The 14198-nt window shown below is 40.3% G+C and overlaps 1 protein-coding gene across 1 annotated transcript; it reads left to right on the top strand.

Annotated features, from left to right (window-relative positions):
* Positions 1-8949: 8949 nt before the first annotated feature.
* LOC149146769 (uncharacterized) lies at positions 8950-13969 on the top strand. Its single transcript, XM_089447329.1, has 6 exons — positions 8950-9151; positions 9279-9529; positions 10852-11027; positions 11466-11908; positions 13376-13463; positions 13558-13969. The coding sequence occupies exons 2-6, from the start codon at positions 9289-9291 to the stop codon at positions 13681-13683; spliced, it is 1074 nt and encodes a 357-aa protein (XP_089303455.1). The 5' UTR covers positions 8950-9151; positions 9279-9288; the 3' UTR covers positions 13684-13969.
* Positions 13970-14198: the final 229 nt, after the last annotated feature.

Below are 14198 nucleotides of genomic sequence, written 5' to 3'. Positions count from 1 at the left end.
TTGTCATCTTCAACCTTAAAATAAAGGTTAGGATCAGCTTCACTCCTAGTGAATCCCATCTTCATCAAGTAGCTATCGATCCTCTCATACCATGATCGAGGTGCTTGCTTCAACACGTAGAGAGCTTTCTTCAACCTGCATACATGATATTTTTGATCATAAATCTCAAATCCTTCAGGTTGCTCCACGTAGACCTCTTCTTTGATTGAACCATGCAAGAATTCGGTCTTGACATCCATTTGATGTGGTTCCATCCTTGTGAAGCCGCAAGGGCTATGATCGAGTGGATGGTCGTATATCTGGTAACAGGTGCAAATATCTCATCATAGTCTATACCTTCCCTCTGGGAGAAACCACGAGCAACAAAACGAGCCTTATACTTTTCTGTACTTCCAACTGCTGCATGCATTATCTTGTAAAGCCATTTAGAAGTGACAATTGTCTTGTCCTGGGGTCTGGGAACTAATTCCCCGACATCATTCTTCATAATAGACTCATATTCTTCAGTCATAGAATCCTTCCATACTTGATACTTGATGGCATTTGAGAATGATGAAGCCTCATTTTGTATGATCATGCTCATGATGGCCAGGTATCCCTGATACCTGTTAGGTTTCTTACTTTCACGGAAGGTTCCACGGGGTGCAGCATGTCCTTCAGCTTCATCAAGTAGCTCCCTAAGCCATGAAGGCCTCTTCCTAGAAGAGGAGGGCTCATGTGGAGGAGGATTAATCGGATCCATGGGTTCTTCCACATCAGGAATTGTTTCATCATCTTTTTCTTTTGGTTCCCCGGCGTTGGCTTCTTGAGAGCTCCTCAAAGTCGGAAGATTGTCCACCTTGCTGAGAGCCATATCTTCATCAAAGGTGACATCATGACTAATCACGACTTCCTTTTGACCGGCTACATAGATTTTATAGCCCTTAGTATTTTCTCCATGGCCCACAAAGGTTCCTTTCTTTCTAGATGCACCTAATTTGTTCCTTTTCTCTTTCGGCACATGAAAATATACAGGGCTTCCAAAAATTCTAAAATGAGATACGTCAGGTTTCTTACTGGTGAACATTTCTTCAGGAGTCTTGGAACCCAATGCTTGATGAGGGCATCGGTTTTGTACATATATGACAATGTTTGCAACTTTGGCCCATAGAAACTTCGAAAGTCTTTGATCATGGAGCATGGCATGGACAACTTCCACAATCGTACGATTCTTCCTTTCCGCCACACCATTATGTTCAGGAGTATATGGTGTAGTAGTCTCCCTCTTGATGCCAGCCTCTTTACAAAAATCATGGAACTTGTTAGATTCATATTCAGTCCCATTATCAGTCCTTAAGATTTTGATCTTCTTTTCGGTTTGATTCTCGATCAAGGCTTTGAAGTGTCGAAACCAAGAGAACACTTCATCCTTACTTTTCATGAAGTATATCCACGTCTTTCGAGAATAGTCATCTGTAAAAGTAAGGTAATATGAATATCCTCCCAAGGAGTTCACAGGCATCATACCAGATATGTCTAAGTGAACCGGTTGTAATATATCAGAGGTCTTGCTTTGGCTTGAGGGGAATGGTCCCCTTTCGAGCTTTCCTTCGGCACATCTTGGACATATACCTTCTTTCTCTACTCGGAATTCAGGCATCCCTGTTACCATTTGTCTTACATCGGGTAGAGCTTTGTAATGAAGGTGGGAAAACCTCCGATGCCAAAGTTCGGACTGAAGAGATGTGTCACAAGACATGACACCCAACGAACTTCCACCGACCTGATATAATGAATCAACTCGAAACCCAAGAGTGAAGGCATCTTTAACATTATTTTTCCATATATGTACCTTGCCATTGCTGAAGGTTACCTTGTAGCCTTTGTCTTCCATTGCCAAGATGGACACCAGGTTCTTTTTGAAGTCAGGTACATATAATACATCCTGTAAGTGGAATGTATTACCTTGATTCAATTTGAGAGAGACATTGCCTACACCTTTCACGGGATATTTCATATTATCTCCAAGGACAATTTCCAAGTTAGTTTCTTTCTTTATCAGATTATGGAGAACATCTTTGTAACCAGTGAAGTGCCTTGAGGCACCACTACCAATGAGCCAAATTCCCATTGAGTCTGAAGGGGCAGAGGTAGATAGAGCAGCTGGTAGATAATATTCATCTTTCTTATTTTCAACAATGTTGGTTTCATACCTGGAATTTCTAGCCTTCTTGAATGGTTGTCCTCTTCCTTGACTTCCAGCACTCCTTTTACCTTTGCTATTGAATTTTCCATTCCTTTGATTGCCATGAGAGGGATTTTGATCATCGTCCTAGTGTGAGTCCTTTCTAACATGGCACTCCCTTGCATAGTGACCTGCTTTTTCACAAATGTAACATCGTCCTTTTCTTCCACCCTTAGGTCCAACCTTTCTCTTTTATTTAGTCCTGGAAGTGTTTCTTTTCTTAGCATGAGAAGAAAAGGTAGTAGGAGGACCTTTAGGCATGGACATTTCTTACTCTTCTATCCTTGTTTCTTCTTGGATGCATCTAGCCATTAATTCCTCAAAACCAGGAATTGCATTATTGTTCAGAAGAGTAGTCCTGAACACGTACCATTCAGATGGTAATCCTCCAAGATTCGTGAGTGCCATTTCCCTATCAGTACCAGTCTCCCCAATAGATAGGAGATCGTTCCTGATCTCGGTGATTCTTAAGAAGTATGCTTGCATACTCTCATATTTGCCCTTCTTAATTTCCTTCAGCTTATTTCTAAGAAACAAAACTTGATTTGCATCATTAACTTTAAATAAACTCACCAGTCTATTGTAGATTTCCTTGGAGGTGTTTAGGTCGGAGATGTAGGCCACCAAGCGCTTATCAATAGAGTCCCGGATGATATTCTTTGTTTTGACTTCTTTGGTTTTCCATTTGTTCCTGGAAGCAGCGGATGCATTTGATGGAGGCTCAACAATATTGCCTCTCACATGGTCCAACACTCCTTGATATTTTAGGGTTAGATCGATAAACATCTTCCATTCGTGATAGTCAGCTTTCTCACGGAGCTTGTCCTCGGCAGGGAAGAGTGATGAGGACCCCATAATTCTTTTAGGATAGCCTTGCCAATCTTCTCTTCGATGATTGCTCTTGCTCTTGCTCGGGCTTTGTCTTCACCTCAGCTCTGATACCATGTTAAGTTATGGTATGTTCTATGCTTATAACAGTTTACTTATCTTTCTTTTTATTATCCACATACTAGCAATCACATGTACATAAAGTAAAGTGCAGATAGAACATTAAATGATCGACATAAAACAAGCCAAGACAAGAGACACAAGATGTGGCGGCTAGCCAGGGACAAACCCCAATGTGGGGAAACCCTTTGATCAAATCTTCCTTTATCTTCAATAATCTAGCAGAGAGAAATAGTACACAAATTAGATTTACATTAGCAGTAGAAAACCCTAGATCAATCCTAAACTAGGGCAAACAATATATCGCAAACCGACCGTCGGATCAGCTTGATTCCCCCACCAAAAAATGTGGGCTTCAGAGGAGATCTAGATGGACCTACAATGCAGTTCTGAGGAGGGAGTCTTTTGGTCAACACTGGTCAAACTTTGGTTCTGCAGTTGCTGCCCCAAAATTGCGTCCTTCCTTCCACATGTGTGAGAGAGAGTCTCTTTTCTGCACAGTAGAGAAGAGCCTCTTTTCTGCGCAGGAGAGAGAGAGAGATGTGATGAGATGAGTGAGTGCAAATGAGGAAAAGTCCTCCTATATTTATACACAATTGTTGATGTTTGAATAGATGCGACTATTGGGCTTCTGAGCCTACATGAGTTGTAGGTCGGCTTGATAATAATTCCATAATCAAAATAAATTCATATCTCCATAAATACTTATTGGAATCGGATGATCTTTAGATCAATCGTACACCTCTCGACGAGAGGAATCTAATAAAAATATTATCAACCATGAATAAGATGACCCACATGGAGTTTGGCCCTAGTTGCCAATTTTAACACAAATCCACCACTAATTTATCTTCTAGTCTTGGGACCACATCCCAAACATTGTTCTTGACAATAGAATCATATTCCTCTACCATTGTATCAACCCATACAAGTTTCTCTACTACTTCCTCAAAATAGGATAGCTCAGTATCTACAAGATCAGTCATTAGAGCCATGTAGCCAATGTACCGATCAGGTGACCTTCTCTGCATGCATTGTGAAGTGGGTGCTCCCACATTCTCTCTAGCATCATGCAATAATCTCTCAGCTTCCCTGGTTCATTTCCTTCCTTCTGTGGATGTTTATGCTTGAGTGGTTATATTCACTCTCTGCTCCTCAACTTGTGGCTACTCCACAACTTCCTGAGGTTCTTCATTTGGAGCCAAAAACTCTTGATCTAGTTGCAACTGAATCTACCTCTCAATATAGCATCACATTGCCTTCTCCTCATCAAATTTTACATCCCTTCACACAACTGTCATTCAGAGAGATGGAAAATACACACGGTAGTTGTGAGGAGTTTCTATGTAACCCACAAATACCCCCAACTCTGATGTCGGCTCTAGCTTCTTCCTTGATTGTTTGGAGACATGGCAGTAAAATGAGGCCCCAAAAATCTTGAAGTGCGACACATCCAGCTTCCTCTTCAAGAAAGCTTCCTCCGATTTACTCATGCCAAGAATCCGATGAAGACTCTTGTGTCTGAAAATATATTGTTGTGTTGCATGATTTAGCCCACAAATGCAGAGGTAGGCCTTAGTCATGCAACATTTCTCTTGCTACTCCCACAATACTATAGTTCTTCCTCTAAGCCACCCTATTTTTCTATGGTTTGTGGGATGCTATTAACTCCCGTTTAATACCTTCCTTTGAATATAATGTTTAAACTCAGTTGACACATAATCACCTCCATTATCACTCCTGAGAGCCTTCACCTGCCTTTCGGTTTCCTTCTCAATTAACTCCTTGAATTCAACGAACTTGGAGAATGTCTCATCTTTCTTTCGCATGAAGAAGATCCAACACTTCTGTGAGAAATCATCTACAAAGATAACATAATATTGTGCATGGAAGTGGAGGCTATCGAGAAGGGTCCATAAACATCACAGTGGATCGTTTCGAGGACTGCATGTGCTTTGCTATCCCAATCATGGAAAGTGGCTTTTGTGTACTTCCTTAAGATACAACCTTTGCATGTATCCTGCTGCTCTAGTGATCCCTTGGGGAGGCCTGTGGTAATTTGCTGCAGAATGTTCAAAGTTACATGATGAAAATGGACAAGTCTTCTATGCCAAATTTCACCGACATCTCGGATATGCACTTACTCTGCCTTCATGCTCAATGCAACACAATATTCCACATATAGCTTGTACAGGTTCTTCACACAAACCCCGATCTGCTTCAGTTTTCCCATGGCTATGTGTCTCAGGAATTATTTCCCTTTACTGAAGATCACATCATAACCATGGTCTTCCAACACTGTAATGGAGATTAGATTCTTCTTTAGACCCAGGACAAACATCACATCCTTGAGCCTGAGAGGGGACCCTAACTCCGTTTGAAAGGTGATTGTACCAATACCAGTCGCGTTGTACCTTCCATCATCTCCCATATTGGTGTGCATCCGGAGATATTTCTCCTCCAATTCACTGAAAATTTGTTTATTCCCCGTTATTTGGAGCAAGGAACCCAAGTCCAAGTACCACACACTCCCCATCATTGTGCTTGCCATGCATACGATGAGAGTGAAGTCAAGCTCGAACTATGAAGAAAAAGCTTCACCTGCCACTCCTCTTGAGGTCTTCTTTCCTGCCTTCTTGTGTGGAGACTTTGTGGCATGATTACCATGTTCATGACAATGAAAGTACTTGATTTTGGGCAAGTTTTCTTTCTTTACCCCTTGACTAGATTCTGCTTTGGATTGAGATTTCTTCCCTTTTCCCTTCTTTTCCTTTTCAACCAAGGCACAATTTTCTTCATCCTCACACTTGGATGAAGTTCTATATCTAGTATTCTTCCTTATTTCATCCTGTACTAAATTGGACCATAACCATTCCCAATTTGGTATTTTATCCCTCCCATTCACCGAATCTTGGTGGCTATACCAGCACTCGGGAATGCCTAGAAGGGCCATGCTTACCAAATCATCTTCTACAACAATAACACCAATGCTACCAAATTCATCATGACATTGTGTAAACCTGCTTAGGTACTACATAATTGTGTCATTCTTCTACATCTTAATATTTTGAAGTTTATCCTCGAGCACCAGTTTCTTGTGGTCACTATTGTTTTGGAACAAATCTATCAGTTCTTGCCACATTGCATATGGAGTCTCTTTCCTGCGTAGATTTGAGACAATATGGTCTTGCACTCCCTCCAATATGATTCTCCTGGCCTTGGCTACACATTTCTTCCATTCTACTAGATTCTGAGTATCAACTGTTGTTGGTTTCAGGATGTCATTATCAACAAATTCCTTCAACCCATTATCTTTCGGTACTTCTTCAATGCGGTCCTTCCAAGAAACATAATTCATGCTTCCCTTAAGGTCACACCTGAGTCTTAGTCCATTGAAAGCCATCCTTCTAGCTCTGAAGAATTGGTCCTTCGAAATGTCTGCTCTACTATGAATCCTGATCCAATACCATGTAGAAATTACAATGCAAATCTAAAACTGCTCATGAAATTTACTAAAAAACAAGACTCAAATCTACTCTATTGTTATGTGGAATTCAATTCACGATCGAAAACACAAATCATAAACATGCAAGAAGAATTATCACACATACACATAGATTTATCTAGGGGAAAGAAACTACTCAAAACCCCTTCCTATATGTATTGCATTAATCAAAGAATAAAGATGAAATACATATGTTGCTCAAGCTTGAGCACAACCTGCAAGTGTATAGTCTATCCCTATGCTTGATTGACTGACTCTGGCCAACACTTAGCCAATTTTCAAGCCCTCCAAGCTCCTATTTCCTTGTGTTGTTCCTTGAGGAATTAGGCCCCTATTAATTAGGAAAATTCCCTCAATTGAATTGTGCAATTCCTTTAGGCTCATCCTCTGACTGCATGCACCACCTGTACACTTCAGAATAGTCTACAACTGATAGTACACTGCCTTGGAATCTCCATGTAAACTCGTTAACTCAAATTCTCTCTATGCATCAATTATTTTAGGCTGATTGATTAGTTAACTTGTTGATCACTGAGTGTGACTGAAGTCACACTTCACAACTTGACCTTCCACTAGTTCCTCTTACAGTTAGAACTAGTTTAACTAACCATAACTCAATTTAACTGAAATAGATTGCTACAAATTAACAATCATCCATACTAAACTGAACTCAAGCTTCCCCAACTTGAATTAACTAATTCAACTGAGTGAAAAGTGCCATGTCACCTCAGTTAACTACCTCCAAGATTTCTGCTGAAATGGAAATTCGAATTTTCTCTAGTTTGACAAAGGCAAAGTCAAACTGAGATTTTCTTGTTGCATTTTCAACACTAGGTTGGTTTAATTATTAGCCTTTAAATATGCCACATTAGAGAAGAATAACATGAGAAAACCATGGGTTAAGAATACCATGGAAAAACCATGGGTTGGAGTATGAAAATGCTATTTTATCGAAACACGTTGACAAATATTCCTTGATGTGGTTATTACCGATTTTTTTCTTCTTATAATGTTATTTTATTTTAATTTAATTTTGTTTTATTTTGTCCGAGTGAAAAGTTTAAACATTACAACATCTCTACCATATTGAGTTGTAGAGCACCTCTTGGCATAATCAAGACAAAATATGCAATTGAACTCCTATAAGGGGAAAATGAGAAATAATTTATTACCTAACCTACGAAATGTTCAATTCAATCCACCTCAGGATTGAAAACATACTCCCTAAAATCACTTATATAATACCATTCCCTTGAACATAAAATTTCAGAATTAGGTGGGAGTGGTGTATTAATTATTTGTGTTATATATTAAAGTAAGAATATGCTTGAAAATGCATTGAGATTCCTAAAATGGATATGGGTTAAAAGGTGGGAATGGAGAGGAACTAACTCTTCTAAGAACCCTAAAGTAAGAATTTGAGATGCAACAACTGATCATCATACTTCATCCTTAGATGAATAATTGGATACTTCATACTTCATCATACTTTTGCATCTCAATTTATGAATAGCAATGACATGAATACCCTATCAAACACTTCACATTAAAGTCATTGAATACCCGGTCAAACACTTCAAATTAACTTCACTTTCATTGCTTTCTATGTTGTTGATAGTTACATCTCCAGACATAATAAGAAGACTGTGGATACTAGTGATATGAGGACTTGATCTACAAATACCCCCAATCTCATATTTTGATTAAAAATCACAAACATGATATATCTCCATCGCAACAGCTAAGTGGACCCACCAAGGCACCAAAGTCTTCGGAGATTCAAGTGCATGGCCTACCATTTATGTGTTACCCACAAGGCCCAACACTTTCCACCGAGGTGATTTTCTTACCATTTCTCCTAGCAGTAGACAAAACCTAACGAAAGCAAACTTGACCACACCAAACGAATAAATAAATGGAATAAAAAAACTCAACGAATAAATAAATGGAATAAAAAAACTCAACGAATAAATAAATCAAATCAAACGTATATGAAAAAATAAAAAAAATAGGTGGAGAAGTTGGGCCGCGATCTACGGACTCAGTTGTGAGTGGAGCGTGACGTCAGGTCAACGAAGACCAAACTGCCGCATTTCGTACGTTTAACGGGACACAGACAGACGCACGCTCGTCATTGACATTTTATGCCACCGACGACTTTCGATGCATGTGACCAACGGATACAGAGCATTAAATTTCAAATCCGCGTGAACACCCGGGGTCAGGGTCAGGGGAGCTTCCTTTCTTGGATGGAAACGGCGGCGTTGAATTCTTTATCTTAATTTTTAATTTCATTTCATGGTGTGGGTGTGGGCCGGCACTCAGTTTGTCAAACGTTGCGTGCGACCATAAAATTCAAAGCAGAAATCCGACGAATCCGTCATTGTTTTAATAGCTTTTCCTGCGTTTCATGATGGGCTGTTGAGGCTGCGAGCGAACGTGACGGGCGGTTGATGAGAAGAAAGAAGAACAGGGTAAGTTCATGGCAGATGGGAGAAGAAAAAGATCTCTCTATCGTTGAACGGCTCTTTTTTGGGTCTATTTATGGCTGTGATCTTTTACTGATCTGTATTGTACTGGGAGTTGATTGATTGGATGCAGGCGGTTACCTATGGCGACGATTGAAATGGCAGGTGAAGCTCAGCCTCTGTTCCATGATTTCTTGGGAATGAGCCCACCAGGCGGACGAGAGGCCAAGAGCTATGGCGCCCAAACGGAGATTAATGGCGAGGCGTCGGTGAAATCGTCCTCGGCCCTCAATGGCTGCACCGAGGGCAGCGTTTGCTCTGCGCCGGCCCGGTTTTCCAGCCCTCTCTGTTCGGCGGATCCCGGCTGTTCGAGCCGAGAATCAGGTGCCCAACTACACCTAGGCCTATTTTGGATTCAAGAATTGAGGGATTTTGAGTACTAGTGGCCACCTGCACCGACACCCATTTTGGGTTCAGGAAATGAGGGATTTTGAGTACCAGTGCCCAGTTACATCCAGACCCATTATGGATTTACAAATTGAGTGATTTTTTTTTAGTACTAGTGCCCATCTACACCCTTGCCCATTTTGAGTAATAGTGCCCATCTACACCATACCCATTTTGGATTCAGAACTTGACGAATTGATTACTAGTGCCCAAAGTACACCCGGACCCATTTTGGATCCATGATACGAGGGATTGATGACCAGTGCCCAACTACACCCATACCCATTTTGGCTTCAGGACTCGAGGGGTTTGATAAGTAGTGCCTATCTTCACCCAAACCCAATTTGGATTCAGGATGTGAGGGATCAGTCACTAGTGCCTATCTACACCTAGACCCATTTCAGGACATGAGCGATTGATCACTGCCATCTATTCCCAGACCCATTTTGGATTCAGGACTTGAGGGATTGATTACTAGCACATGCCTATCTATACCTGTGTTTGATATGCACTTGAAGATTGGGATATGGACACCACCACGAATCCATTCAAACACGATTTTGATATGTACTTTGTGACTGCAAAGCTTCAACATTTCATATAGCAAAGATCTATGTAAGCCCGAGTCCGATATCTATTCCCATCTAAACTTTAGTCTGATATCTAAGCACAGACCCATCTAAACCCGATTCTGATCTTCAGGCACAGACCCATCTAAAATTGAGTCTGACATCTAAGCACAGACCCATACATCTGGCTCTCAAATCTAAAGCCAAGGCTGATATGTAATTCAAGGTTGCGAAATTGCGGTATTTGTTATATCACAAATCCATCTAAACCCGAGTCTGATACACCTCCAGATTGTGAGATTCTCAATATATGACACAATACATACCCAGCTACACCTGAGTCTGATATACAGTTTGAGGTTGCCAAACTCTTAATATATCATACCACACTTACCTATTTAAACCTGAACACAGGTCTGATATGCATAGGGAGATTGTGAAGCTCCAATATTTGATACTTTGCGTTCCGGACATATTGGAGCTTTGCAATATTTGCATCCTCCAGGTTCATGCGTGTCCCACCCAGGCTTTAGAATACAGCTCAATTCTCTGGATAACGACTCTGTGTTGAAGTATATGTGTTATAAAACCTGTAAAATTTGGCTGGTTTGCCGGATTGTCACGGAAAGTATTGTTCTTTTTCTGCTGCTTCTGCTTGTTTTTTAATTTTTATTTTCCTTGTTTTAACAGAGAGGCTGTCGCTGCACAAGTCTAGAACGCTTCAGACGCATGGCAACAAGAGTGCCTTTCACAGGCTAGACATCGATAGCGGGCCAGTAGAGAAGAAGAGGGTGAGCCCACAATTGAATGGTGGAGATCACCGGCTTCATATGGTTGATGCTGCAGAAAACACACGCAGTCCTAAGGTATGTATCGTTGCTGGTTCAATCGTAACTCGGTGGAATGTGATCATCACCATTTTGATTTAAAATTTCTAAGCAGACAGTGCAGGCCTCTGAAGACACGGTGAAAAAATGGGTGTCTAGTATTCATTAAGTTATGTATGAGTGGAACGGACCCATGGATTTTCTGATCCAGGGATTGCTTTTTTCTTTCTTTTTAAGAATTTTATGTCAGCAGAACCTAAAAGTCAATTTCTTGGTCTTTTCTGGGCCTGCCGGGTGTTTCCTGAGTCCTGACTGAACTTCCACCCATTTCAATAGTTGGTTCTGAAAGGTTTTACAGTGTTGGTCCTTTCCGGTCAGTAGTAACGTCGGTCTTGTATTATGTTTATTGATTAATGGTGCTTTTGCTATGGTTTGATGATCTCTTAATCTAATGGAATGTTCTTTTGCTTATTCTAGATGCTCAAATTTGAGGCAAAGGAGGATAGGGGAGCGAGGCAACATGATGCAGAAGATCTTCATCTGGCAATGCAGCCACCGAGGCCTGCTTCTTCCTGCCCTACACTGCTACAGCCATCAGTTTCCAAGCCTGATGTTATGGGTACCAAGAGATGGGAAAGCGGCTCGATATATGGCCCTTCTCGCCTTGGCAAATCAGGAGGATTCGATGAGAAGATATCCTGTGCTGCAACAGCAGATAATGTTACTGTGCCTTCTTTCTCTCGTCCTGCAGCAGATGAAGGTTCGAGGACTGGGTTGCAGGGTTCTGGCATTGCAAACCTCGTCAACAATGGTACGTGGGCATCAGTTTGTGAAAATACAGGTGCTACACCAGGGCTTTTGGCTACTAGATCGAACCTCTGGTCTCAGGGTGCTGCATCAGACCCCAGCATTCCAACCAGGTATGAAACATTAGTCCATCTTAAAAATTGTGGAATAGATAAGCACTAAAGGCTCGAATGTTGGTTGTGAGGATGAGGTCAACGGGTGTTTTATAGGAAATTCTAATTATAAAAAACAATAGTGCCTGGTGATATGCTTGCAGATGATTGCAGCTTATTCCCATTTCCTACCATTTGGGGATTTTATGTAGCTATTGCTTAGAGGGAGAGCCAAATCTCTCTTTTACCATTTTTTTCATTCTGCCACTGCCCTCTTATTATATTTATTTCACACTGGCCAAGTTCATGTTTCACATAAGTCTCTGCATGTTAGGTTCCCATGTCTCTCCAAAGTGTCGGGATAAAGTTACACAATTCAAATTCTTAGTCTTCCTTTAGCCATAAATTAACTGCTGTGCCTTGCTGTGCTCATGTCTACGAGCAAGATGATATTATTTGCCTCTATATCGATTATAATTACAGTGATTAATCTTTTGAATTTCCCTATGTCTAATCAGTGATGGGCTTCATCATGAGAAAAATGCTTCCAGTTTCTTCACCTCTTACTATGTTAAAGTGGGCTATTCCGTCAAACAGGACCCTTCAGTTATCCAATTTTAATATTGCAGTGCATTTTGAAAATCATTTTATCTGCAGGAGAACGGTTGTGAATGTTTATCTTTCTAATAAATTCATATAAGTCGATGACTTCTATACCTCTCTTTTGGAATTACTGTTGAAGAATGATTACTCCGAGTTTTGTTGCTTCCAAGTGAAACAACATCATTTCAAATTACCTTTAAAATGGAATTAAACATGAGGCCCTGCTCTGCAAGTTTCTTGCCATAACAGTGATACTATACTGGAGACTGAAGTAAAGGAACTCCCAAAAGTAAGGAAACTCCCAAACCATGGTGGGAATGTGGATACCTAATAAGTATGGAGTTATGTTTAAGCACTGAGTTTTTTCCAGCTCATTACTGTCATTAGAGGACAGACATTTAAACACCTTAGGTACTTTGGACAATTTCAGCCAAATTTGGAATTCTAGTTCCCATGTTTCTTGCATGTTAAAATTCCAACTCTAGAGAATGGAGTATATCTTGTAGACTTTCTTCTCTACGCTAAGCATAAGGTATTGTTTTCTGAGTCAATTCATGCCAATGAAATGGTGGCTTCAGAACATTCCAGTCACCCAGTATAGAGATTTTGTGGGAGCTTGTAGAAGCTTGTGTCCTGAGACAATTTAGAAATTTGTTACAGAGGTTCTCCTATCCCACTCCTCACCAGCCCACAATAATCCCTTCCATGTGCTCACAAAGCTAAAATATCAATTCCAAACTTGCAAAATTAGAACATATGCACATTCAGAAAACGAGACTATATATCTGTAAAATGCTAGTATATCCTATTAATTGAAGCATCATTTTGAAGAAAACAACATAACTAGTTCTTGAGATTTTCCCTGGTTTTGACTGTTTAACACAGGCGTCAAATAGGCCCACCAGCTAGTAGTCAGCTGACAATTTTCTATGGAGGACAGGCCCATGTTTTTGATGATGTTTCTCCTGAAAAGGTAAGAAGACAATTTAAAATAAAACTAAGCTCCTAGATTCTCTGCCAAAATCTATTTTGTGTTAATATCTATTTGCTGTTGTTTTAAATTGCAGGCTGATGCCATCATTGGACTAGCAGGATCCAACGGACGGTCTTGGTCTACCACTTATTCAGCCCAAGCAAGGTCTACTTTGCAATCCTCTCCATCTCCACCCTTTGCGGGCCTAAACAGTACTTAGTGTTCATCCCAAAGCTTGCAAGAATATTCAGGTCAGGGATGCAAAAGATTATCCCTAACTTGAGGCACTGACAGGGGCCTAAAACTTGTAATATAGGGAAAGCTGGTGCGTAGTTTCTTTAATTTTTCATCATTTGTCCTGTCCAGGGTCGGTTAGTGTATTTCCTTCCGTGGAATGTAATTAAAAGGTGTAATTTTTCAAACATTTTCGGGCATTATATTTGATTGATATTGACCTATTGGAATCGGAAGTATTATGGGTGGAGTAAAACCCCCTGTTTGTGGAAGTTGAAGTACTTGTGGGATGAAATGGTTCTACCTATTTTGAAATTCCTATGAAGAGTTAGAAATTTAGTAGATTTTTTTTTTAAAATTAAGTATGGAATTTTTTTCCTGATTCGAAGAAGATCTTATAAGTTGTCAATCTCCCTTTTATCAAATCTTATAGGATGTGACAATCTCCCTTTTATCAAATCTTATAAGATGTTAATCTCCCTTTTATCTGAAATATTTGTA

The sequence above is a fragment of the Pinus tabuliformis genome, chromosome X, assembly GCF_031772625.1.
Source record: "Pinus tabuliformis cultivar Carrire ecotype Pingquan chromosome X, CPIR1, whole genome shotgun sequence".
NCBI lineage: Eukaryota > Viridiplantae > Streptophyta > Pinopsida > Pinales > Pinaceae > Pinus > Pinus tabuliformis.
This window is presented reverse-complemented; position numbering and strand designations above follow the sequence as displayed.

Excerpts from the sequence above, each read along its gene's own strand:
- LOC149146769 (XM_089447329.1), top strand. The coding sequence starts at position 9,289 with ATGGCGACGATTGAAATGGCAGGTGAAGCTCAGCCTCTGTTCCATGAT. Across the intron at positions 11,909-13,375 it reads GACCCCAGCATTCCAACCAG|GCGTCAAATAGGCCCACCAG; the intron begins GTATGAAACATT and ends TGTTTAACACAG. Across the intron at positions 13,464-13,557 it reads ATGATGTTTCTCCTGAAAAG|GCTGATGCCATCATTGGACT; the intron begins GTAAGAAGACAA and ends TTTAAATTGCAG.